Source organism: Grammomys surdaster, unplaced genomic scaffold (genome assembly GCF_004785775.1).
Source record: "Grammomys surdaster isolate TR1022 unplaced genomic scaffold, NIH_TR_1.0 194, whole genome shotgun sequence".
Lineage (NCBI taxonomy): Eukaryota > Metazoa > Chordata > Mammalia > Rodentia > Muridae > Grammomys > Grammomys surdaster.
The window spans coordinates 11,138,408-11,166,244 of NW_021604639.1; the positions used below are offsets into that span (position 1 = coordinate 11,138,408).

Consider the following 27,837-nt stretch of genomic DNA (forward strand, 5'->3'; position numbering starts at 1 on the left):
AAATCCCCGGATGATGGCGGTGTCCGCTCTCTGCTAGAAGGCAATTTGCTGCCTCGCAGAAGCTGGCGGGCACCGTGCCCGCCACGATCGGTCTCCTGGGCACTGGGCCACCGCCTCACCCCCCCCCCCTTGCGGACATGGAGCCAGAGCCGGCGGCTCAGAAGCAGCCCCGGCCGCGGAGGAGAAGCCGCAGGGCCTCAGTGCTCAGCGAGGAACAAGCCGCGGGGCTTCCGGCCGACACACCCGGGCCGGCGGCGAACGAGAGGTGAGAGTGGCCGGAGGTGGGTGGGGAGAGCCGGGGATGGAGTCTGGAGACTCAGGACGGGGATAAACGGGAGAGCGGGGGGGGGGGTGACCAAGGACTGGCAGTGGCGCAGGGGAGGTTGGGGAAGACCGTGCAGAAATGCCGCGGGAGGAGAGTGCGCTGGCCCTGCGGGATGCGCCGAGAGCTAGCCTTGAACCGAGGCCCCAAACAGCGGCTGCTCAGCCCTGCTTAGAAGGGGCGGATTCGTTGGACTTGTTGACAGTCTCCTTTAACCCCTTCCCTGGGTTAACCATACTTCTGCACCAGAGCTGTTCTCTACGAGAAACTAGTTGTGGATGCAGGCGCTCAGATCAAGACTGTCATGGACCCTGTGGTGAGAAGAGGAATTGTCACCTGAGCAGACACCAGCCCTTTCAGCCTAAAAGCAGCTGTTCAAATGAAATGGGTTTTTTTGCAGTCCCAAACAGGCCAGGCTCCCGGCGTGAAGAGATCAGAGAAAAACACTTTCTGGCTTTTCAGTTATTAGCACATTTTTCACATTCTGTGTTGTGTCTTTATTTCTGTGTGTCTGGAAAAGACGGACACTAGATTGATTTCTGAAATCTGTGTCTGGAGAGGCTGTGGAAGTCCCAATATTTTTATTAAATAGGAAGTTGAAATGGCGTTTGTCTGGATTACTCTGTCATTCTTTTGACGTTCAAAATATGAAAAATTATCTCAAAGTACTGAATATAGTGGTTTCCAATTATAATGTTAGACATTGAAGTTACAAAGTATGTAGCTTTGTTTGAGTTCTGTGTCTGCACAGTGTGTTTATGATAGTGTCTGCTTCATATAAGGCATTGTGAACTTCAGTATTTATGGGCCTATGCAGAGAACTCCACATAAATCTTGTCTGTCTGTTTTAAATCTGTAAAAATGACAGCCCTGTGTCTGCTCCATCTTTTCAGATGTCTCCATGGTACACTTGACATGATTTCAGTTTTTTTGGTTTTGTTTCTGAGATAAGTTCTCACTGTGTAACTTGGTCATCCCAGAACTCACTACGTAGAGATGCTGGCCACAAACTCACTGTACTTCTATACCAGAGCTGTTCTCCACGGAAACTGGTAGACTGTTGATGCTCAGACCAAAATCCGTGGAACTGTTGGTGAAGAGAGCAATTGTCACCAAGCACGCCCCCAAACCATTCTGCCTAAAAACTGGTCTTTCTTCCTTGGTTTTCCCCATTCTCGGATTGCAGTGTGAACCTCCACACACAGGTCATTTGAGATGATGTTAAATTAATCTTTTATATAACTTACAGTCCAGTCATGCCGAATGGTTTTTGAGGGATAAACAAACACCTTACTTTTTTTTATTAACGAGGCATGGGTAAAACCATTGTATTAAGTAACTCTATAAAGAGCTAGGTTCTTTCACTTGGTGCTGATTTTTATTAGTTTGAAGTTTAAGCCAATATTTACACAAATTCTTGCCTTCTGAAGCTTCCTCTCTTCCAGTCACACCCATGTGTTTAAGAAGTCAGAGTACAGAAAGAAGTCATCTTTGAGACTGAGAATTACAAGAATTAGGATGGACTAGTTAAGGAGCAGAAAGAGAGGACTTCTGGGAGATGAATGTAAGCAGTGCTTCATTCCACGCTCAGTCTGTAATACTGTTGTATCTGCCCTAGTATCAGACACTGTTGAGGATAATAGGGATTCTAGTGAACAAAAACATTTGGTGCTCTTGCTCTCAGGAAGCTTAAATTCTCTTGGGAGGAGTTGGTCACATCATGCAGTGAGTTTAAGCCTTTTTGATTCTATGCAGAAGAGGAAAGATTCTAGGACTCAGAGTTGGTAGATGACACCAGGGAAACAGTATCTTCCAGACATAAGAGCACTGATATACATCTAAACTCACAGAGACTGAAGGTATACACAAGACCTCAAACAGTTCGCACCAGACAAAACCCTAGCCCTACCTAGGGCAAAGAGGGGTGTGGAACTGTTTAAGGGGTGATTCCAATCTTCATTGTCAGGGTATCAGAAGCTCACTTCACATGAATCAGCAGTGGTAGCTGCTGGCAACCACCATTCACGAATCAACAAGGGCAGTTTGCTCCAGAGGAAACCATGAGGCTTTGCCAGTCACCAGTTGGCCCAAGTCCAAGGAAGCTGCAAGAAGCCACTGGAATATCATGAGAAGTTCTTTGGTGCATTTATCTCCACAAAGTCACGACAAGCAATGATTAGTGAAGAAGGCAAGACGAAACCATGCCAGAGTCATCCACTGTCTGTTGGATTATAACTTTCAGATCATCATGTGTCCTCTCAGGCATCCACTCCAGCAAAATATCAAGTGCCCTTTTTCCAGGCAGCTTCCAGAAAAACACCTTGTGTCTATTCTCAGCAAAACATCTCCTGTGTCTGCTTCAGCAAAAACATCCTCTTATAAGACAGTGTCCAGAAAAACATCAATGACACAATGAGTCTCCAAAGAAATGAGCACTTTCCACTTCATATAGGGGCCATTCTTATTCAGACTACCACACCAAGGATAGTTGGCCCACATAAAACAGACACCATGTTTTTGTCTGGTTGTTTGGTTGGTTGGTTGTTTTGATATGTGTATCCTGCACATATGAGTTTTAGTATTTTTTTGTCTTAATGTCTTGTTGTTGTTTTGATTTTCATTTTTTGTTGTTTTTCCTGTTTGTTTGATGTGGGGAGAAATCATGAGTTGGGTGGGTGTGGAGGTGGGAAAGACCTAGCAGGAGTTGGGAAAGAGAAAAGAATACGATCAAAGTATATTCTGTGAAAGAAAAATTCCCATTTCACTTAGTTTGTGTATGTATGTGTGGGGGGGGGGGATGTTGGGTATAGGTATGTGTGTGTTTCTTTCACCATGTAGAACCTAGAAATCAAACAGGATGGCAGATTACTGCCACAGATTACTGTTCTTTGGTGAAGCCTTTTTGATAGTCATCTTTTCTTTATTGTCTTTGCTGAAATACGTACTTCTGCTTTCTCTTTAACTTGGAAAAGCTTGTAATTTTTGCCACCTGTATCTGTAGTGTAATGTATGGTAAAGACAGATCATGCATGAGAGTCAGACTTATAAGTGAACCATGACTTGGCCAAGAGGCTAAATAATAACTTGTATAAAAATTAATGTAAAATAGCTAGAATTTTATTAGCAACTGTTTGCTTTAAATTTTTGTCCTGCTTTCTTAAATTGTTCTTTAAGATTTATTTTTAATAAAAATTTGTATTTTTGCTTGCATGTAGGTATATGCATTATGTGTGTGACTAGTGCCCATGAAGGCCAAAAACAGGGCATTAGAGCCCTAGAGTTAGAGTTAAGGTTGTTGTGAGCCACCACGTGGTGCTGGGAACCCAAGTCCTCCACAAGAGTAGGAAGTGGTCTTAACTGATATGCCGTCTCTCCAGCCCCACCCTGATATATTAGAATCAACAAGAAAAGGCCAGGTGCACACTTTATCTCCAGTCACAATGGTGATCACTTCATGGTCTCTTCTGGTTAGCCCACCAGTAGCATCCACAGGACGGCTCCTACCGAGTTATACTTGTACCTCCGCACTTAAAAAGCTCATCCTCCCTTTACCATCTGAACCTTTGCCAAAAGGCAAGTGATAACTACCTCCCTTGCTTCAGCAACCTCCAGACTATTTCTGCTTTCCTTTGGCTGTCATTTATCCACATTGGAAAACAAAAAATCTTTGTTCACATTCTATACATCTTCAGTGATTAACAGTATAGCTCATGGTTATCACCTATGTCATATTTCGATTTTTTTTTTACATATTTTGTCAGTGTTGATATATTTTTGTGACTATACAGGCCTATATGTTAGAAAAGTAAACACAGGTTCCTCTTGCTTTAACTCCAGTTTTTACAAATCAGAAGAAATTTAATGTAAATAACAGGATTTGGGTCTTATTGTATTAATGGCTTTTTACTTATTTTAAAATATTAGCCATAAGTTTTAAATTGTACCAAGTATAGTTATGAGTTCATTTGTTTTTTATTATTAATAAAATCATTATCAAGGCTGCTGTTATATATTAATAGATTTTATATGTTTGAGTTGTGTATATAAGATGAACTGTGTTTTTTAATAGTAATCTCTTCACTAATTTTATATAGTCTCTTTCAGTGTAAAGATTCTGGGGATGGCATATGCCGTGTTATATTTTGGTGCTATCAGGAAAGACATTGCTCTCTCCAACTGCTCACATTAGATTACTATTTTAACTAGTTTTGAGACTAAGACTGTAAAAAAATGATGGCTTCTCATCTGTCAAGGATCTTAATATTTTGAAATTACTCTCTTTATCTGACTCTTCTGTCCGTAGACAATCCCTTCGGAGAGGCAGTTCCTTCACATTTTTAACCCCTGGCCCACACTGGGACTTCACTTTGGTGAGTAGCTACCTGGGTTTTCATTTCCCAACTTTAGGATCCATTCCTGGGTTATCTTTCATTCTGCTGTACAGCTCAGTTGTGCTTCTGAATATCTCAGGAAGCAGACCCTCAAAAGCTGTATTTAGTTCTTTATTGCCAACAAGCTGAAAGAAAGTTTGATTTCAAGTAGATAAAATATTTTTCAAAGCACTTATATAAATTCACCTTTAACACTGAACTTTTTCATTCTTTTGAGTGTTATAAAGTAAGATATTACTTTATTGCCGGGCGGTGGTGGCACACGCCTTTAATCCCAGCACTTGGGAGGCAGAGGCAGGCGAATTTCTGAGTTCGAGGCCAGCCTGGTCTACCAAGTGAGTTCCAGGACAGCCAGAACTACACAGAGAAACCCTGTCTTGAAAAACCAAAAAAAAAAAAAAAGATATTACTTTATTATGTTCTTTAACAACTTTTCTTTTTGATTGATTGATTGATTGGTTGGTTGATTGATATTATGAGTACACTGTGGCTGTCTTCAGACACATCTGAAGAGGGCATCGGATCCCATTACAGATGGTTGTGAGCCATCATGTGGTTGCTGGGAATTGAACTCAGGACCTTTGGAAGTCAGTGCTCTTAACTGCTAAGCCATCTCTCCAACTCTCACAACTTTTTATACTATGTTAAAAATATATGTTTGATCACATTGTGTATACATATATACATGTGTGTATATATGTATGTACACACACACACATATATACTGAGTGAATAATTATCTACTGTTGGTTCTCTCAAGACAGAAACCATTTTTAGAGTAAGGAGTTTTGGGTTTTTTTTTTTAAGCTTTATTTCTTTTTATTTTATGTATATGGATGTTTTGCCTGTATATATGTCTGTCTGTGCACCATGTACATACATTGCCTGTGGAAGCCAGAATCCGCTGGAACTAGAGTTACATGTGGTTGTTAGTTGCCATGTGGATGCTGGGAATCGAACTTGTGTTTGGTAAGAGCCACCAGTGCTCTTAACCACTGAGCCATCTTTCCAAACCTAGGATAAGATTTTACAGAGGCATTTAATTTTCTGTGATATGATAAAGAAAATTGATTCTTTTTGTACTTAAAACTTAGTATACCACATATAAATAAATCATGATTTTTTTTATACTTTTCTTATTTAAGGAAAATAACAAAAAAATGATTCATTTTCTGTTTTGCCAAGTGTTATTTGTATGTCTGGATTTTAGATGGATTCAACAAAACATGATTAATCTATATTCTATTCTTCTGAATTTTATATTTCTGTTGGGCATTCCTATACTTTTTTTTTTACCCATTACATGTATCATTTATCCAATGTTCATAGAAAGTTCTATGATTTTAGCACAATTTGAACACTAATTTGAAATATTTTTATTGTGGAAATAGATCAAATGTAATAGAAATAAGTCCTTAAGAAGATGTGAGCAACATTTACGGGGAAATTCTGAAAGCACTGAAGAACATAGAGAACCTGGTTGAGTGGAGAGATACTCTCTCCATACAGGAAAAGACTGTCATTTAAAACGTCAGGTTCCTTCAGATTACTGCACATTTTGTGTGGCTTTAAAAGAGATCTGATTAGTTTCCTGGTCTCCGTTCTACAGTTCTCATGGAAGGAGAACCAGACCACAAGTGTATAGATTAGGAATCATGTAACTGCTGTTAGTGATTAAGGCATGGTATGAAATGGACACATGTTTGGTAAATATATCAAGAAACAATACTGAGAATCCAGAAAATGATCCCCTGCCTTCGTCCCTTTACTATAACAAGTACCTGAAAGGAGGAAACATAGTTTTGTCAGTTACCAGGGTTTCAGCCAGTCATTGGCAACTCCATCATTTCTGGGCCATATTGAACAGAAAGGCATGGAGGAGAAAGTCTTCTCATCTTGTGGTGGGTAGGAAACAGAGCAAGATAGGCAGCAGGGGCCAGACACAGTCTGTGTTTCCAGGGCACACTCCCACAGACCCACCTTGTCCAACTAGGCCCCTCCTTCCACAGTTGTTGTCTTTGAGGTTTTGAATCTATCAATGGAGTAGTCATTGATGAAGGTAGGACCCTCATGGTGTAGTCATGTCCCCCAGAAGTCCCCCTCTGAACACTGCTCGCATCAGGACCAAGCCTTCCATTCATGAGCAATTTTCAGACAACAGCTCATAACCAGACCACAACCCACACATTTGAGAATTAAAGGTGTGCACCACCACCATCCTGGTTAACATGACCTTCCAATCAATGAAGATTGCTTCAATCCTTTACATTGGTTTTGAAGTTTTTTCTCAGTACTGACTTACAGTGTTCATCCCTTACTATCTCGTCATCTCAGTGCCTTGTAAGTGCAGTTGAGAAGGCTGTGTTGCCGCTTCAGCTGCTTGAATGTTTCTTTCTGGTATGCCTTCATTCCCTAGTAGTGGGGTTTTGGTTTTTTTGTTTGTTTGTTTTTGTTTTTGTTTCTTTCTTGGAATGATTTTGAATGGGGGGGGTTGTTTATAATTTCACAATATATATTAATTTATTTTAATAATATATTTAATATATATTTATTCATTTTGTTTTATTTGTGTTTTGCTTGCACATGTGTATATGGTACCCATGGAGGTCAGAAGAGGTTGTTGGATTCACTGGAAGTCGAGTTATGGGTGGTTGTACGTCATTCTGTGGGTGCTGGGAATCAAACCTGGGTCTCTGCAAGAGAACAAGTGTTCTTAGCAGCTAAGCTGTATCTCTCCAGCTCCCAAGGGGTGATTTATGTAGGATTTAAACTTGAGATTTTTTTTCCCCACTTACATTACGTTTTATTTCTCCTTTGTGCAGGGTGGGTTAGATAGCTTTTGTACTTTCACAGAATTCCTCTCATTTTCATGATGACTTGCTTTGTCTGCTTTCTGGATCTATCATTCCCCCCTCCATCTATCAGGGTGTCTTTCTTTTCTCTTTTAACTGCTCTACTCAGTTCTAATTGCACACCAAGCCCTTCTCCTGGGGGTCAGGAACTAGAAAAGAGCCTTAGATGCTTACTTAGTCTTGGATATTTGCAAGAGGTACAATGTGTTAAGTTATTTTGAGGTGGGGAAAGAAAAAAATGGTACTTAAGGGTGTTTATTTAGTATTGATCAGGAACTGTGTACTAGGTTATGCTAGCACTGGCAGCAAGCAGAGCTGAGTGATTCCTCGGACTGTTCCAGGACATGGTGGGTCCTCTTACATTTGATAACTCCTGCTTTAGGCAATAAATCTGAGTTTAGGTTATGAGAAAAGGATTTACCCCTTAAAAAGACTTCCCTCACCCTTTGATAATCAATAAGTTCCTTTTTAGAAACTCGCCGCTTCTTCCTGTAACAGTTCAGATGGCTCATAACATAAATAAGAGTTATAGTCTGCAAATGCCACATGAGTAAGGTTTTTAATGATGTAGAATCACTTCTCCAAGAGAGCCCTCAGTCAGAGGGGACTATTTAGGCCAGCATATTCCAGAGACAATTTGTAAATCTCTCTATTCAATTTTTTTTTCTTTTGAAGTAATATTATCTTACTTTTGTGTGCGCCCACGTGTATACATAGAGATGATAAGGCATTGGATCCCCAGGAAATAGTGAGCTGCTGAAATAGGTGTTAGGACCAGAACCCCCACTGCCTCAGCTCCTCGGAGTGGTTTTTCCAGTTGGATCTCTGTTTGATGCAGTAAAATCATTTTATGTATGAGCCAAATCTTTTTTTTCTTACAGAAAAGAAAACGAAGAGATAAAGATGATGATGTTGTAAGCCTTAGCAGCCTTGATCTGAAGGTAAGCCCTGCTCCCGTGTTAAAGTACAAACAGCATTTTATTCCTATGCTGTGGGAACAATGAGTGTTGGGTTTGGGCAGGGGGGGAGGGGGGGAGAAGGTGTTCATTCCTTTTTTTTATTTAAGTACAAAACTGAACAGTATTGGCTACAGATTCCCTCTATGGTGGTTTGAATGATAATATCCCCCACAGGCTCATATATTTTCATGCTTAGTCCCCAGTTGATGAACAGTTTGGAAGTATTAGAAGGTGTGGCCTTGTTGGAGGTGTGTCACTGTGGGGTGAGCTTCGAAGTTCCAAAACCCCATACCAGTATGTGTGTATGTGTGTATCTGTCTATCTCTAAGATTGCCTTGGTCATGGTGTCTTTTCACAGCAATAGATCTGTAAAACACCCTCTTTTTATGGGTCTGCTTCCTGTTGAGAGTAAGAGGAAAACCATTCTCAAAATAGTGGTAGGCTGTGATAGTACAGAGCCAAAGCCATGATCTGTGCAAACAAAGAGGAGGCAGCAGCAGGGTTAGTCATTAGAGCACCGTGTCCTTCCAGACAACCAGGCTCTGTGCTCTGACCCATTTGTGTGTGCAAGACTCAGAGGAGTCGAAACTTGTGTGTGAAATCTCCCAAATGTTACATACCAGGTCAGTTGGTTTTTTGTTTTGTTTTGTTTTGTTTTGTTTTGTTTTGTTTTGTTTCCTTTAAAACAAAAACTAAGCAAGCCTACAAGTCAGCTGGCCTCAACCCTGTGGCATGCAGTAAAGCATTCACAGCTATATAAAATACTTACTTGGGTACTCTTCTATTAAAACTGTTAAGTCCAAAACCTAGTGTCCTTGGAATCAACCAGTTTTTATCAGTTGGTAAATGCTGGGCGTCATGGGATAATCGGTGACATGGGAACTGTGAACATCCTCTTTTGCAGGGTGAGGTTTCTTTTTCTCTGATCAAATTATTTTTTTTAAGTAGTCAGAACAGAAAACCCCTAGGTTAGACTATGATATTCTCAAAACTAGCTCTCTAGAAAACCATACTAAACATTCCAGCAGCTCCCTACTTTTGCTTTTCTGAGTGTAATCAATGTGTATTATTTGATGTCTGTCCTATTTCTGGGACCTGATTTATTTATTTATTGTTGTGTTCAGTATAGTAAGTAATCAGAAAAACACTTAATGGATGAATGTATCATGTAATAAAGGTCAGATGAATGAAATAAGATCAGGGTCCTTACGTAGATAGTGTGATCATTAGGTTATGTGTTTTGATTTTGGACATCTTGTATTTAGAATTTCATACTGATTGTAGTTGAATTTTCATATTAGAAATTGTTGCCTATTTTGTCGTATCACTGTGATTGTTTGTTACATGGTTCTTCAGGTAAAATCACACTTTCTATAGTGTATGTGTGCATGTGTTTGTTACTGAAGAGCCTTATTCTGTATCATATGTAAAATAGCTCATTTAAAGGGTACATATTGCTACTAGCTATCTTGCCTTTGTCTTTTGACATGAAGTCAAAAGTGGTCATTGATTTTGTTACTAAGAAAGGATATATAGAATGTGTATTTTTATACGTTTTTTAAGTTATTTATTTATTCTGTAATCTTTTTTTACAGTACAGTCTTCATCCCCATCCCATTCCACCCTCTGACTGTTCCTCATCCCATACTGATCCCTCCCAACCCGTCTCCCAGAGGATGTCCCCACCCCTCCACCACCTCCCCACCAGACCTCCCCACTCCCTGGGGCCTCAAGTCTCTAAAACGTTACGTGCATCTTCTCTCACTGAGGCCAGACCAGTCAGTCCTCGGCTGTATATGTGTCAGGGGCCTCATATCAGCTGGTGTATGCTACCTGGTTGGTGGCTCAGTGTCTGAGAGATCTCAGGGTCCAGGTCAGTTGAGACTTCTGGTCTTCCCATGGGGCCGCCATCCTCCTCAGCTTCTTCCAGCTTTTTCCCAATTCAACCACAGGGGTCCCTAGCTTCTGTCCATTGGCTGGGTTCTAGTATCTTCATTTGACTCTTCCAGCTGCTTGTTGGGTCTCTTGGAGGGCAGCCATGCTAGCTCCTGTCTGTAAACACACTACAGCATCAGTAACAGTGTCAGGCTCCAGGGCCTCCCCTTGACCTGGATCCCATTTTAGGCCTGTCACTGGACCTCCTATCCCTCAGGCTCTTCTCTGTTTTTTGTCCCTGCAGTTCTTTCAGACAGGAACAATTCTGGGTCAGAGTTTTTAACTATGGGATGACAACCCCATCCCACCACTTGATGTCCTGTCTTTCAACTGGAGGTGGGTTCTACACGTTCCTTCTCCCCACTGGCATTTCATGTAAGGTCCCTCCCTTTGAGTCCTGAGTGTCTCACCTCCCAGGTCTCTGGTACCTTCTAGAGGGTCCCCCACCTCCTACCTCCTGAGGTTGCCTGTTTCCATTCTTTCTGCTGGCCCCATGCAAGGGTTCTTTAAGTAGAATAGGTGATTTTAAAAAACCAGAGGGCTTCAAAACATATTTTTAACTGTAGACGTGTTTAGTTCTTTTTGTGCTGTTCACGTGTAGGGAACTCAGCTCTTTCAACAGTTTTAAAGTGTATCAGAGATTACATTCTAGTATTGGTATATGCTGCCATTTTTTGGATTAAGCATAATGAAATATTACACAAATGAAAAATTATTTTTAAGGCATTAGGATTATTTTTTTAAGGCATCAGGAATTTTCATTCCTGATGCCAAATAATGATTTGGCAGCTTTCGAGTTAACATTGTAAACACCTCTTTAAAGAAGTGACCTATTGGAGCTATGGTAAGTAATTTGGTAATATTCCTAGGCACACATATAAAAATTGAAGGTACTTGTATGTGGCTGGCATGAGAAAGCTAATGATTTAACCAGTCTCAGTTGGTACACGGCCTGTACATGCTGTCTGCCTTTTGACATAGCTGATCTTTCTCTACCTACTGTCTTGTAAAATATCAGATATTGTTTCCCTGCAACAAGTTCCAGGAAATAAAGCCAGTTGCTGGTGTTAGTGTTGAAAGTAAAGAAGATCTAGAGATAGATACAAGAAAATTGTGGTTCTTAGTCAGAAATCAAAAGCTAAGTCCAAGACTAATGTTCTAAGAAACCGTGATGTGCCCACGGGACATAAGCATAGGTTATCTTAGACTGCTAGGTGTGTGTTTATACTTTTTAAATTTTTATTGTGCCTTTTAATATACAGGATCATTTTTCTTACCTAAAAAACTTGAAAAGTAGCCAGCTATTTAATGTGTCACCAAGGCAATTTCTCTCTATATATGTACACTTGGCAATATATGAATCTCTTTGTACAATAGGATTACATAGGCTATCATAATCCACTAACCTTTCAGAGTAGCCAGTGCGTGTGTGTCTGTGTGTCTGTGTGTGTCTGTGAGTGTGTGTATGTGCGTGTTTGTGTGTATGTGTGTAGTATGTATATCTGTACTAAACATTCTGTGTCAGTTGACTTCTCTATGTCAGGAAGACCTGTGTTTAGTCAGGAGTATAGGTAATTGGAGCTTTAATTACAAAGTTAAAAGTTGAAAGTTTGCTAATTCTGTGCATTTACCTTCCAAAAACATTATAGCTTCATAGTTTGCTATGATAACAAGCACACACCTGCATTCTTTATTTACTGTATATTTTATGACTTTTTACATTTTTCCCAACTTTGGCATAGATATCCAAACAAAATTCAATAAAGAAGTCAAATAGTTAAACAGCACTTAAACCACTTAGATCTGATCCAGTGATTGCAGAATCCACATTTTCCTCAAATGCACAAAGAACATTTTTCAGGTACCCATGTACTAGACTGGAAAACAAGCCTTAATAAACTTTACAAGACTGAAATAACACAAACTGAGTTTTTTTTTTTCTGGTCTTAGTAAAATAAAACAAGAAAGCAATTAACAAGGGAAAAATAGAAAATCCATAAGTATATGAAAGAGTACACTATTTTTAAAACACAGCAATGCATTGAAGGGCAGATCGCTGGGGAAATGTAAAATGCTTGCAGGCACTTGAGAAGAGAAGCACAGCTGGCTGTACTTAGAAAGGCAGAGGCAGGAGGATCACAGATTTAAGCCAAACCCTAACTTCACTTTAAGGGTCTAGCAGAAGAAAAGCAGTTTCAATGTAAAGCTAAGAAAGGAAGGGAAGGCATGGAAAGATGGGCAAAGGAATGAACAGTGCTATGGAAAAGCCATGGAGAAAATCAATGAAACCAAAATTCACTGGAAATGTTCGATGGAACTGACAAACTTTTGTATAGCTTGAGCAAGGAAAAAGGAAGGCTCAAATGACAAAAATGATAAATATAAGAAAAGAATATTACTCCCAATTATAGAAAAGTAAAGCATTGTTAAAGTAGCAGCATGAGAAACTCCACCATTTGTTGAACCACCTAGATGAGTGACAGGTGCTTAGAGACATACCAGCCCACACAGCAGTGAGAAAAGCTGGATATGCCTTGACCAGCAAATGACCGACCCAAGGACCCTGAACAAGTCAGTTACACTGGTTAAATTATGCTCAATGTTTCAAGAATTACAATTACTAAATCCTCCAACTCTCCAGGAACAAAACAAGACAAAAAAAAAAAATCTGAAATCGAAAGGGACTGCTCCCTAATTCAGTCTGAAGCCAGAATCACCCTGATACCAAAGCTAAAGAAGGTATAAGAAAAACAATAAACCAGTATCTTATAAATATCATCCGTAACATCCCAACAAGAAGATGCTAACAGAGTGGATCCAGGAGCATAAACCCATACCTTACTGAGCAGTAGAAAGGATAACTAGATGACATATGCACACAGTAGAACATTATTCAAAATTAAAGATGAAGGCATTTACGACACATGCTACAGCGCAGGCAAACCTGGAAGACATTATCCTAAGGGAATAAGCTAATGGTCCTGCTTGCAGTGCTGCTCTGTGTCCAGTTTTAGCATCCTGCGTCACTGCATCAGACCTAGGACCTATAAAAGTCATCTTTTCTGTTACAGAGTTCCTATTCCCTAACTCTGATGAACAGGAAACAGAGGCCTCTTGTTTTGTGACCACTGTCATGCAGTAATCCATATGCCTATTTCACAGTTTCCTATTTCTAGCTCTTCAATGTGGCTCCTCAAGCCCCTGACCAATTAACTGTTTGCTGCTGCTCAGGAGCCTGTAACAATTTGCTCTTGTGCCTTATCTTCTCCCTCCTCCCTCCACCCCATGGGACGCTTTGTCTCCTGGAAGTATATTCTTTGTAACTATCTCTTAGGAAATTGTCTCAGTGTATACACTGTGGTAGCAATCCATTTTCTGTTGACAGCAAGGTGTGAAACTAATCCATTTATCTTCTGTCAATTTGTTGTAGAATGTTTGCCCTACCACCAATTACAGTTAAAGTATCAATATGCCAGGTAACGTGGCGGTCTGGATCATGAATTAATCGTATTCCCTGCTGTCCTGTACTCTTGCTCAAGCATGATTCCAAGTGGCCTATTTCTATCATATCATAGATTGCTGTGACACTTGCCAATCTTTAATTTCACTCTGCCTGACACTGCTCATCTGTGGCAGCTCTGATGTCATGACATGCTGTTTGTAAGAGGGTGCTGAGTCCTCATTCTGTTCTCCAGCACACCAGGAGCTGTTTTAAGCAGCAGTTTTCTATCATGGGAGGCATTAACCTTGCTCTAACATCCTAAGGCCCTGCATTCTGAAACTCTTCCTGCCATTGCCACAGGTATCACACAGCATTCTTGTCATGAATCTGGATCAGTTGTGCAAGGTTACATGTCCTAAGCAGTGGGTAGCTTAAATCATGGCCTACCACAGAGATTTCTCTTGTTCAGAGTCCCACTCAAACCTCAAGACTTTGAAAGTACCTTGATAGTCAGCCTTTCAGGCTGTCTCATTATTGGATAAGGGAATTCCCAGATACAGCAGAAAGCTCCCTTCAAAAACTGTTGGGCCCTGCCTACTGCTGTGCTCTAGTACTGGTGGATGCAATTGAAGACTGCCTGTCCTTCAAAGGAGAGAGACCAGAAAGCCTCTGGCCATTTCCTCTATTAAAACTTCGCCAGTGTGGTAACCTCTGAATTTTCATGGCATGTATTTGATCTCCTAGGGCATCCAGAACACTTCCTGTTTACTAAGCCTTTTTAATATTGATGACATTGGCATAGTAGACTAATGCAATGTTTTCTGGACTATTGGGGTCATTGCAAAGTCTGTGGCAAGCAACAAAACAGTTAACAACCTCAGAACATGAAAGAGAATATGGACTACTATCCTTCCCTCATAAAGAACTAACTGCTGTGGTCATCCAATGAAAGTTCCAAGAACACAGACAGAATTAATAGTCGTAGACCAGATCCCAAAGGATCTGTTCCAGTGAGGTTGAGTATTCTGTACAGTGGAGTGAGAAACACCACATCTGTTTACCACGGTCTACTGTCCTTCACCACAGCCTTACAAGAAGCTCTCATGAGTTGAGTGTGTATGGATGAGGCCACCACACCCACAGTCTGCTCTTAGTCTGATGGCTGTTCTCAGTGTCTGTTCCTAGCATGCAGTACTGCTTCAGATCTTAGCCTAAATGTAAGGGTTCAGACAACAAGGATGCTGAAGTTGGCTGTTGCCACCACGATTCAGAAAACATTAAGAAGTATCTGCTGAATGTTTTTTCAGGACTTTAAAAGATTAATGATAAAAATTAATTTTATTAATAAAAATTAATTAAGTTTAAAAACATAATACAGTTCTTAAAAACTACAGTTTCCCCTTATTATTCATTTGTCAGCACTTTTTGTAAAGCTGCTGCCTTGCCCTGCATTAACAGAACCCTCATCTCAATCCAGCCCTTACAGTCCTCTGCACCATTGTAGTGCTGAGTGATTCAATTGCAGAAACCCTGTGCGTCCTGTCTGTAAGGCAGTGTAGGTGACCCAGCCTGGGATCCTGCCCTGGAATGAGCTCTCACTGACAGATGGCCTATCTTGAGATGCATTCTCAGGTAATAGATGGGACAGTGAAATGGGAGACTGAGCATGTGATGTGTGTAATTAAGCCAGTTTCCACACTAGGCAGAGCTGTTCTTGCTGGGACACACTGAAGAGCCTGGAAAATGCACTATAGCATTGTTTTCTCAAGAAACTCCATAAAGAGGGGAGCTTATTACCCGCCAGCTCCTGTGGGCTCTTAGTCAGTGACGCCCTTTGCATCACCTGTTCCTCAGTCTAAGCACAAATTGCGCACAGGAGCATTTAATGAGCACAGTGGAAGGCAAGCAGTACAGTGCAGGTGAGGCATGATGCCGTGTAGAAACGGGGGCTGAAGTCAGTGAGGAGAGGGAAGTGTGCTGAGGACGCAGCAGCCTGGGCCAGAGAACATGGGAGGAATCCTGCATCCTTGTGCATCAAAAGAGATGTGGGCTGGCAAGATGATGCAGGAGGGAAAGGCATTGGCACACAGGCCACACACCCAGAGTCTGATCCGCAGAACCCACTGTGGAAGGAGAGAACCAGGCCCTAATGTCGTCCTCTGTCTTAATATCTGCACACATACGTGTCACACACACACTAATAATAAGATTTCATGACAAGAATAATACATTGTACTGGAAATTATTATCCTGTGTATTTGAGACAGAGTCACCACAGACAGCAGTACCCATTTTATCTGGTATTTGCATTGTCTTTACAGAGAACAAGATGCAGACATCACCTTTTAGACTCTTCAATAACATTTCACTGATCTCAGCTAAGCTCTTTTCTAAACCAAGGGGCTTACTAAAACTTGAATATACACACTCTTTTAATCCAGTGACTTTTTTTTTTTAAACAAATCCCCAAATAACTTGGTTACTCATTTCTTTCATAGTGCATCTGCCCTTTTTTGTTAGTAGCTTATTCATACTTTGAAGCATAGTTTCTCAAAAGTTCCCATTTCTTTATTGGTGCTTCCTTTTTTTAGTAACATTTTCAATGTTATTTATAACTTATCTATTTTAGTTAGATAAATAATACATGTTTGTGATTTAACTCTAGAGTTTTAAAAATAGGACAGTTCCTTGTATTTAGAAAAGGTCCTGAAGTATTTGTGACCTGTGGAATGTGTTTCATGCACTACACAGTATTTAAATATATGTTTACTTTATTAATTAGCTATGTGAGGGTCGGAAGTATAAATTTTCATTGTCATCCATGTTTTTCTTCCAATGAAAAATTTGTTTATGTAATCATCTATATAGCAATCTAAACAAACATGATTACCATGTTGAGGAAAACAGGTTGGCCCTGCATTTCACAATATTTCCTGTAGAGGGCAGCAGAGAACTGTTGCTCTCCGGCCGTCCTGAGCCTACTTGCAAACTTACCTGATAAAGAAAATGGAAACTGTACCTACAGGAAAAAGTGGTGGTCACTTTCAAGGTTGCGTTTGCTTCACATCAAGTGTAGGTTGGGTTTTTCACAGTAAATGTGGGAGGGGTGTAAGGATAGCCTACCGGTCCCTTTTTTGTAGACAGAGGACACACTGTGACCTTTCTCTTGCTCTTCTCCATCAAGGCAGAACAAAGACAATAGCTAAATCTGGACCTTGAAAACCAATAGTTTTATCAGAAACTTGATCCTGTTTATCACGCTGTGTTATTTTAGATAAGGGAAGGATAAGTTTTAATTTTTCACATTTTATTCCCCACACAATGAAATTAAACCAGCGTGTTACCTCCAAGGTGCCATCCGTCAGTCAAGAGCTATTGACAGCCTCATCAGGCATGGGCACTGGCTGAAATGAGACCTCTCCTAATGTTAAACACTACAGTTACCTCTGGGCCTGTCCTGTTATTGTAAGTCACTGAAGTCCCAGCCTTTGCCTGTGGTCTCCTTCACTATAAGATATTGGCAATTATTAAATGAACATCAGCACAGGACTCGGGAGGTTTAGGTTTGAAACCTAGGTCTACTGAATAATGCTTCCTAGGTACCATGGAGGTACCAGAACACATGCTAGAGGTTTATGCCTGCTCTCTCATCAGAAAGATAAACCACAACAAAGTTAAACACGTTCAACTCTCCAGGCACAGAGTTACCAGCACCTTTGGACAAGTTTCTTAAATTCCAATCTTTCTCCATCTTTAGTGACGGCAGTGGTATTTTGTTGCTTTATTAAATAAAGTCACATGCATGGAGCTCTAACACAGAGTAGGGCCCTAAGTCCCCTCCTGTTCCTCACCTCTCCCTTTCAGTTTCCCCTTGAGTAAACGGAAGCGCATGGGTCAGTAGTTTGTGCCAGCTGAACATGGACATGTCCACGTTGTCCCTTTTGGACGTTATCTAGTTGTCTTGTTTGGGGTTGGACCACAAACCTACACATTTAAAATGAAACTAAGAGTTTAGTAGTGGTCAGCCAAAGGTTTTTTGTTTTTGTTTGTTTGCTGTTGTTTTGGTTTTAACTGGTCCATTATGCTAGATTCAGTTTGCTTCACATAGACTTTCTGGTCGAGACATCAGCTGTTCCCTCTGGGGTCCCAGCTGAAAGAGGGAAATGAAAGCTATCCTTTCCCCTCCTTATCTTGGCCATACTTCACACAGAGCTAAGTGGGAAAACAGTTTTGAGAAAACATTGGGCAAGAGACCCTTGAGAACTCCCTGGCAGCCTCTTTCCTAACTCTACTTCGTCCTCTCGTCCCTGCTGAGACTGTGTGGCCTTGGTATTGGCCTCACTTGCATTGGTTTTTAACTGAGGAAGCTAACTGGGCCGGATGAGGCAGCGGGTCCTGGCCTACACTATTTACTTATATTATCTCGAAGAACTTAAGCAGACCTTTGATCTTACCTGAAAGTCCAAAATCTCCAGGTGCCTCCAAGTAGTGCTGTATAGAAGCTGCTTATACAGAGTCATTCAGCTTTAAGGCCAAGCACATCTCACGTCACCAGGTGTAACCAAGTAACAGGTGATTGACAGAACATAGCAGTCTCTGCCACTCAAAAATTTTAAAGTTCAAAACAGCAAGATGCGTTGTCCTGTGAGCCACTCGCAGTTGCCTGAATGTCGTAGCATAGGCCTGAGGTCTCAGGAGGCAGATGCAGGACCTGATCTACATAGTGTGTTCTGGGCTAGCCATGACTCCATAGAGAGACACCCCCTTCAGAAAAACCACATTGGTAGTCACAGACATAGCAGTAGCCCTTCCTGGATGAGGTGGCGCTAGGCTGTGCATTGCTAAGTCATGCTTTCATCTCGTCTCACTGCTTGCCGCAGGATTTATGTCTGTCCCCACTCACAGGTCGTGAGATGCCCCGTAAAGATCTGTAGGTCTTTCCCTCCCCTCTTCCCTCTTTCTTGCTTTCTCTCTCTTTTGTTTGCAGAATTTTCTCTCCCCTTGCAGTCATTCCTCCAGTGTTTACCCCTTGGACTGTGTTTTCATTCAGATTTTTCAAAAGAAAATCCATGCAGATGTCTTCTCCACACCCCTCCGAACTGATTCCAGATTCTGGCTGAGTGGCTTCACTTGTGTGTTCTTGTTGCTTCAGATGCAGTGTATCAAAACAAAATTTAGTATTTTCTTGCAAAATCATTATTCTACTTGTGAAACAGTTGCTCCTGTTCAAAGTCATTGACGTCTTGCATGTGTCCTTTCCTCTCCCACTGCCTCAGCCTTAGGCAAAGCTCTTGGTACTTTATGCCGTGTCAGTTTTGCCTGTTTTCCCAGTCACCTTTTAACCACCTTCAACACCTCCAGCCCCACGTTAGCAGCCAGGTATCTGCACTGTTGTCGGCCTGTGTCCTTGCAGGAGTCTGTCTCCTCATCTTTGGGCTTCCTACTCAATCCTGTGTGAAGCAGTGTGGCATTGGAGACCCACGGAATCACCACCTTTAGACTTTTCCCTGGGATCTTTCCCACCAGTGTGTCAGGCAGGGGGGTTGCCCTGAGTGGCACTTGCTAGCTAGCTGCACAGCTTACTTGGAACTTGGAAAAGCTTTTATCCATGCCTCCCCATATAGCCTGCCATTTCACACTAGGATCTCAGCTACAAAGCCTACATTTTATCACCCGAGATCTACAATTGTGCCTTTTTCATACAGAGCTTATTTTATGCTTGTAAATACTTCACAATAGCTTTGCAGTTTACCAGCATATCATACCAGCACACTGTTAAGATGAGCCTAATATGCAAAACAAATATAGGAGGAAGTCTGCTTTATCTCAGGTCCTAACTTGAGAAATAGTACCCTTCCATATAGGAAAGTTTATACAAAGTCAGCAACTTGCCTCTCCTGGGTGATTTTCCCTGGGGTGGGTGTGTTCTTCCCTTATAAAATGCAAGGCTTTGTAAGCAGATCTGTTGACCCTATTAAGACCACATCAAGATAAGTTTAGGGAAGGATCCTGCTGTGTGTTTTTATGGCATAAAACATCTCACACCAAGTTGTGAGTTGTTAAAATGTTAAAACAGAAATGTCTGGCATACTGAGCCTGAAAGTTTGAACTAGCCCAGTCTAGCTTTACCCAGGACCAGACGGTCCAGCAGGAATAGAGTGAATTAAAGGTGCCCATTGTGGTTCACTGTAAGTCTGTGAATTGAAGAAAAAAAAAAAAAGTGGGGCAGGAACCACTTTAGTTTTTCCGTGCAACATTTTCATATATGCTTCTCCCCATTACCCCTCTTGGCCCCCCCCATAGGAACCTTGTTTTAAGAGGCAGATAATTTTACAGTTGTGCTTAAGCCGGTGCTGCTGGATAACTGGGTTCTACATAATTTTTTAACCCAGAAGTCTTTGCTGCGTAGTTTTTTAACCCATACTCAGACCTTTCCAAGGAACCAATTTTAGAGGAAAGAGTCTCTGTCAGTAACTAAGTGCTAGAGAAGTAACTGAGGTAGGTTCCTCTGGCGTTCACTCCTCCTGTGGCCTCCTCTGTGGCCTCCTGTGGACTTCAGCTCTTCCTGTGCGAGTTCCAGCTCGCAGCTCTCGCGGAGCAGCCAAGGTGCGCCCCTCGGCTGTTATCGGGAGTCACGTGGGTCCTGGCCCCGCCCCGGACTCCTGAGGTCTGCGTGCGTGCTCGCTGCCTTTGCAGAAGCAGAACTCCACCGCGAGCGGGAGGCATGGGCGCATGGCTGCCGGGCCAGGCTGAGCACTCTGAAGAAAAGCCCGGCGCCTTGGCGGTGTTGCCCTGCAGGGCTGACTCGCATGTGGACTAACCCGAAAGATTTGAAGGGACACTTGTAAAGCATGGTGGCGCATGATGAGATCGGAGGTCTCCTGCCCATTAAAAGGACGATCCGAGTCTTAGACGTTAATAACCAACCCTTCAGGGAGCAGGAGGTAAGAGCAGACCAAAGGAATGTTTTCCAACTCCGCAGAACTTCTAAGACTTTAGAATTTCAGTTTCAAACTTTTAATCGTATTACATCCTAAAATATATAACTATTATAGGCAAGGCTGAAATGTGTTTAGGAACTGTAGTCTAAGTTTAAGCAATTTTTTTATATAGCATTGCTAAATTGTGAAAAGTTACATACAGAGGAGATTTTAAATATATGAGTCTCTGGGTAAACATTTCTCATGTTCGATAATGTTGTGCTTTTTCCCCCCTCTTAACTTGCATTACTAAGTCTTGGGGACTGTTTTATGGAAGGAAAGAAAAATAAGATTATTTTCCTCTCAATGCTGGTGAGCAAGTGAATAAAGTCCGACCTGGGATCCGTGTTCATTTTTCTTTCCACAACTTGCCGTGCCTTTTTTTCTTCTGAAAGGGGATTTGAGCCTGGGGAACACCGACGCTCTGCCTAGCTGGCTTTGCTTTAAGTCCTTTGGGCTATCTAAAGTCTTTATGAACATTTATGAAAAAATTATTTCATACAATTTTTTGTAGTCTTGGCAGTTGGTTGGTGCTGCGGTGTATCCTGCTTCCGTGGTAGAAATGGTTATGGGTTCAGTCTACCAAATCTTTTGAAGATAGTGATGTGTTTTTGCAAAAAATATATGTAATTGTCCATTTTGAAAATGAGCAGTTTATTCACATGCCCCCAAAGAAACTTTGTTATACATACATTGGGGTGACATTTGTCGGGAAGTGTGCCTTTATTTGGGGGTTGATACTGAATTTTGTTGTTTGGGATCACTTTTTCTTACATTTTATAAAATGAATAAGCATTGTCTTGGTAGAGAATGCTTCTTCATAGAATGCTGTGAGTAAAACTACCTAAGGAGGTAGGTATCTTTTAGGCCATCAAGGATGAGCCTTTTGGTTAGTATGAGACATGGGCTATTCTCCTGGCCCCTTTACGTAGAGCATTCAAATTACCAGAAACGGAGTCCCGGCTTCAGAACTAGCAATGCAGCCCTAATGACCTGGTGAGAAAATGCTTTGTGATCAAAACTTGTCTTTATCTTTCTCAAAAAACCTTTTTTTAATTCTTGTTTTTCTGTTTTTAAAGTTGTTGCCAAGTGAGAGATTATGTATGAGCAGTCCAAAAGGAATAAAACCGAGACACAGACTGACCTTTAAAGTATCAGGATTTGACTGACCCTAAAATATGCCCTGTAATGACATCATTAGGGGGAAAAAGTTACAAAAAGCTAAACTCACCACAGGGTTTCATCCAGGCTGCTGTGCTTATAAATCAGATATATCCCAGTAAACCTTTAAAGGAGACTTTTGTTATAGATAGTCTGGAAATATTTTAGGACACAGAGTTAGTGGAGGTGAAATGTGAAAATTGAGTTCTCAAAGCCCAGGGTTAAGCAGATTTCCTAATGTATGGATGCTCTGGCCAGCTGAACTAGGTAGTCTGATTAAAGATTAACCTAAGCAAACAGCATAGACTCCTGAGAGTGGCTTTTCCCCTTCCAAGTGAACCTTAGCCCTCATAAAAGGTTGCCTGCAATAGAAGTTCCTTAAAGTTAAGCCTTGTTAGCATTCTGTGTTTATTCTCCCAGATTTGCTGCTTGTCTTTAGGGGAGACTGAGTGGTGTCAGTGTCTATGAATGCTTGTGTTCACAGTAACAACCTTCCAGCACACTAATTAAGCCTTGCCTTGGGGGAGGGGTGGTGTCTGTGCCTGTGGGGGAGTGTGGGTGTGAACTTTCATCATGTCCAAATATCACTGCTGAGTCCTGTCTAGGAGAGGTGCATGTGGGTGTAACAACAGTCTTATACAGATGCTCATGACCTTAGTAAATCAGATAACTGAAGTGGCTCACTTGGACCTGTAGAAGGACTGCTTTTGCTTATCATTTACATAGCTCAAATTGTAATCCATATTCTCAAAGATAGAGATTCTGCCCCTACCTTTTTGCTGACTCATGAGTGCCTAATCCATTTCACTTCTCCACCAATAAATAAATAAATAAATAAATAAGATCTTTTCTTCACTGGTGTCTGTATCCTGAAGTTGACAGTAGGCCATTGCCAATGATATGTTTTTACCTTTCATTAAAATTGTTCATTATTTGAAAAGGAGTTCCCAAATGGTTGTTCCACTGTGTTTGTCATTTTTGTTTGTATATTTTGGTTTGGTTTGGTTTAGTTGAGTTTTTTTCTCAGCTCATACTGGGTAACCCAGGCTAGGTTAGGCTGGCCTGGAACTATTGACAATCCTCTGTTTAAACCTGCCAAGTATACACACTATACTTTCTTACCAAGCATGTTAGACTTGATAAACTGAATAGTGGTATGCTTTGTAAAGAAGTGATATTGTAGTTATTTTTAAAGAACTGTGAATGTGTTTAGCTACCAAGTGCAGCCTGAAGAAATGCATACACAAATTTATATTAATGCCACACAAGTGCTTTTAGCTAGACACTTAGTTGCCTAAGTCTAAATGTTCCAGTTCTCTAGTGAAAGGATGCCTGCCTGATACTCACAGGGGCCTGGCTTAGTCCTTGGCACAGGATTAATCATAATCATAATAATTTCTCTTTCATTTTAAACATAACAGTTTTTAATTACCAGGAATTGAGTAGTTTTACATTAACTAATCTTAAACGGCAAGAATTTGTGAATTTTATTTAATACGATAATATCACAATGTCTTCTTAGGTAAACTGACTTTTACTTTCTAACTCACTGGGAGGTGTACCTTTCTAAAGACCTTCAAATGGAAATTAAATATTTGGTGATTTACTAGGAAGTGAAACTTTTATGCTTTGAACCGGGAAGAGGTGCTAACCTCTGCTTCCAAAGCACAAGAGAGTCAGGCAGCTGCTTTGGGTCTGGTTCATGTTGGCATGTCTTGCTTTGTGAGGTAATTCTATCTCCATTCAAACAGGAGACTCTTTGTGCTGTCTTTACTAAATGGAAAGGAATGCCTCAAGCTGCCCCTGCACACGCGTGTGTCACTCAGTCTGCACAGATGTGTGCTGAAGGCACCCACACGTGCCCTGTCAGACGGCATATGCCATTTTACTGTGTGTCTCAAAGGCTTCGTGTTCAGCTCATTGTGGTTTACAGTTTAAGTTTTGCTTCGAAGTTAGTTATTTGGCAGAGGGAGGGAGTGGTTTACAACTCTGTCTCTTAAAGCTTCCAAAGTTTGGATTCTTTTTGAAGTCCTTCGGTCATTGACGTTCCTTTCTGGTGCGTGTATGTGTACACACAGGAGCTTAGACGCTTCTTGGGCTGTTAGACTCATTTAAGCTTCTATCTAATTTTGTTCTGTTTCCCTCACTTTGTTCTTAAATTATATGACAGTTATTTTTATTTGGTTTCCTTGCCCCTCTCTTTTAAAGTAATTTTGGTCTCGTCAGAATTCTTAGGGGGAAGCATGTTTTTCTGTTACTTTTTAATTTAATGGTGATCTATTTTTGAGACAGGGTCTCTGTGTCATCCTGGCTGGCTTTTTGCCTTGAACTCAAAGAGATGTACTTGCCTCTTCCTCCCAAGTGTTGGGATTAGACCACCATGCCCCGCTTGGGTGATCTTTAATATAATATTAAAGTACATATCCTTCTGGATTCTCACCATTTATCTCAGTTTATCACATGTGAGACGTGTCAGAGGCAACACATGCAATCAGTGCATGCTCCCCTTATAGATATACTTGATTCGGAGTGCTTTATTTCGGGAACTCTAAAGTCTTTGGACAGTGTGTCCTATGTAGCTCATAGTAGCTTTGTGAAGCTTTGAAATCCAAGGATGCCAAGTTCTCCTTTGCTATGCTATTGCTATTTTAAAAGTTGTACTGGTTCTTAACCCTGACAAGTAAGGCCCTGGCTGTGCCATTACAAGAGCAGGAGCCAGGATTCTAGGCCTGGCAGAGCCTCAGAGTCCTTTGAACCTCCCCTCTGCCTTGGCTTGAGCTGTTTTTGACCCATTTCAGAATGTATTAAGCATGCTTAAAGGTTATTCTCCAACTAAAGTAGTGGAAATACACAGTACTGGGACAGAGAGGAAACATTGGTTTTCTTAAGCTGTTGTTACTTGGTGGTGTTCTAGTTTAACGTGAAAAACAACAATCATTTTTGTAGTCCCCTATCTCCCTGTCTTATACAAACACTGTTTTTGTAAGCGGTTTAACGTTGTCTGGGCTTGTATGAAATCATTACATCTCAACACATATTTATTATAATCTGGTTTTGTTTTCCCAGGAGCCAAGCAATAAAAGAGTTCGGCCTCTAGCCCGGGTCACATCCTTGGCAAACTTAATCTCTCCTGTAAGAAATGGAGCAGTCAGGCGCTTTGGTCAAACCATACAGGTAAAAAGAGAGGATGGGAGGGGTGTATTAGGGCATGTTTTATAGGCGCCTAAGATTTGTTTTGCTTTGAGCTGTACAAACATGTTTGCGTTGTTATACATGGTGTTTGGTTTGGAGTCTGCTGGTGGGGAGTACTTTACCAGAGTGGTGTTTGTATAAGCCGTGTTCTCTTGGATCCTTTGTCAAAAGCTCCTCTCTTAGACTCTTTACATTCCCCATAACTGCTGTTAGGTTAAAACTGAAATGATTGCTTTATATATTGAGAAATCCTCGGAAATATGTCTTAATTTGTTACAATGCATTGTTTTAAATGCAGGATAACTGTTGCCGCCTCAAATCTCACCTTCTCCTCGTTTGTTTGCCTCTTTAGTCGTTTACCCTTCGTGGTGACCACAGATCCCCAGCCTCTGCCCAGAAGTCATTCAGCAGGTCCACCGTCCCCACACCCACCAAGAGAAGAAGCAGTGCATTATGGTCGGAGATGCTAGACATCAGTATGAAGGAGTCCTTGACCACTCGAGAGATCAAACGTCAGGAGGTATGCAGTACTCAGTACCCAGACTGTATTTATTGAGTTATACTGAGAAAGAAAAAAGGCTTTTAAATATATATCTTGCCAGAGGAATGTGAAACTAATACCTGATTGGTTTGGTTTTTTTTTTTTTTTTAATTTGAGCAACTCTTCACACCCACCCAGTCTGTAATGATTCATAATGGGTGGTGGTGATCATCAGATTCAGCAACTCTGGTTCGTAACGTGATAGAAAAAGATTGCAAGCTTACTTGAGAGTCCATCCTCAATTAGAATTTTCAGAGCAAATCTCTTAATCAGGCACTGTAAATATCAGTTACATGATTTACCTGTCTGACTTGTGGTGTTGCTTGGTGTTTTTAGGCAATATATGAATTGTCCCGAGGAGAACAGGACTTAATCGAGGATCTCAAGCTTGCTAGAAAGGTCAGTAGTCACTTTACCACACTCCAGCCCTTACAAGTGACACCTCACAGCTTCTAAAGGGTGGCTCCTTACCCTTGGAAGTAGAAAGCCACAGAGTTTTACTGCTGACCGCATCTCTCAAGATTGCAACAAAGCTTTTCAAATGTGACCACTAGTAAACTTGTAGGAGTGAACATAAACTGTAGCATTTCTCCAGAGGGTGTGTCCTTGATACCAAGTTACTGGGGTGTGCTCAAGGACAGGTCGCCCAAGTGTTTTCTTTGCTTGTTCTTTGTGTGATGTATTTCTTCCCCCAATAGGCCTACCATGACCCCATGTTAAAGCTGTCCATCATGTCAGAAGAGGAGCTCACGCATATATTTGGAGACTTGGATGCTTACATACCTCTGCATGAAGGTCAGCTTTGCTCTTCATTTCCATTTGTCTCCGAGCAGCACAGTCACAGTCATTTAAATTAACGATAATGTCACACTCGCTCCTTCTTTCCGATTCGTGTTCACTGCTCTCTCTATTCTTGTGCCCTTCAGATCTGTTAGCAAGAATAGGCGAAGCAACCAAGCCTGATGGGACCGTGGAGCAGATCGGTCACATTCTCGTGAACTGGGTACGTGAGCAAGCCGTCTTATATAACCGGCGGTGCTGCAACCTGCACTGTCACAGCAGCTTGATCTGCCACCAGACTCTAAGAGCAATGAAAGTCCACCAAAGTTATGATGATAAGAACTTACAGCCTTGTAAAAAATACAGAACTTTATTGTGTTACAGATCTGCCTGCAAATAATGTCCCTGCTTGAGCAGACTTTCCATAATGCTATGGTACTTATGCAGTCTTTCATGTAAATCAATGCTTGAGTACTTGCTGTATGCCAGGCCCTGTTGAAGGAGGATTCCTGGGGACTCAGTAATGAAGGCCATTTCTATGTTTATGACCTCAAACGAGAATGAGCAGGCCCACTTCGTCAGGGTTATTACATGTGTCCTGGGTACACAGATAACTAACATCTCAGAGAGGCCGTGAGGCCTCCATTGAGCCAGGAAGATTTCCACAGCCGGGTAAACACATGTGGAGTCATGCTCTTTTGTGGTTTGTGCTCATGGCTTACTACTGCATCCAGTAGTGTCAGGGTGTGTCATGCTGTCTTTCCTCTCCAGTTACCAGGCCTGAATGCCTACAGAGGCTACTGTAGTAACCAGCTGGCGGCCAAGGCTCTTCTGGATCAGAAGAAACAAGACCCAAGAGTCCAAGACTTCCTCCAGCGCTGTCTGGAGTCTCCTTTCAGTCGAAAACTAGATCTTTGGAGTTTCCTAGATATCCCTCGAAGTCGTCTCGTCAAGTACCCCTTACTGTTAAAGGAAATCCTTAGACACACTCCCAAAGACCACCTTGATGTTCAGCTTCTGGAGGAAGCAGTAAGGAAACCCGTAAAGCAGTCTTGCATGGTTAGCTAGCGTGGGCAACCTTAGAAAAGCATGCAGTGGTACTTTAAATCTCTTGTCATGCAGAGACTGGGCTTTAATCTAGTCCCTTCTGCTGGCCTGTGGCCTTGAACTAGTCACTCAGTATGGCTGTTCACTTGCATAATGAAGAGACTGGCTGGACTGATGTCTGGAGGCCATTCAAGCTTTAGATCCTGTCTTTTTGTGTGAATGTTTGCTCTGGAGG

At 41.5% G+C, this 27,837-nt stretch overlaps 1 protein-coding gene across 2 annotated transcripts in view; it reads left to right on the plus strand.

The window, feature by feature from the left end:
• The window catches only part of Net1 (neuroepithelial cell transforming 1), a 30,149-nt gene continuing 2,312 nt past the window's right edge, over positions 1-27,837 (plus strand). The window contains exons 1-9 of one of the 2 annotated variants that reach the window (XM_028769917.1): positions 1-265; positions 4,626-4,692; positions 8,447-8,506; positions 25,109-25,216; positions 25,587-25,754; positions 26,112-26,174; positions 26,474-26,570; positions 26,702-26,778; positions 27,327-27,584. In XM_028769917.1, coding sequence (XP_028625750.1) covers positions 138-265; positions 4,626-4,692; positions 8,447-8,506; positions 25,109-25,216; positions 25,587-25,754; positions 26,112-26,174; positions 26,474-26,570; positions 26,702-26,778; positions 27,327-27,584 — 1,026 coding nt within the window. In that variant the 5' untranslated portion in view covers positions 1-137. Of the gene's footprint in view, positions 266-4,625; positions 4,693-8,446; positions 8,507-20,607; positions 20,846-25,108; positions 25,217-25,586; positions 25,755-26,111; positions 26,175-26,473; positions 26,571-26,701; positions 26,779-27,326; positions 27,585-27,837 lie in introns of those variants that run through there. The other variant, XM_028769918.1, reaches the window with a different exon arrangement.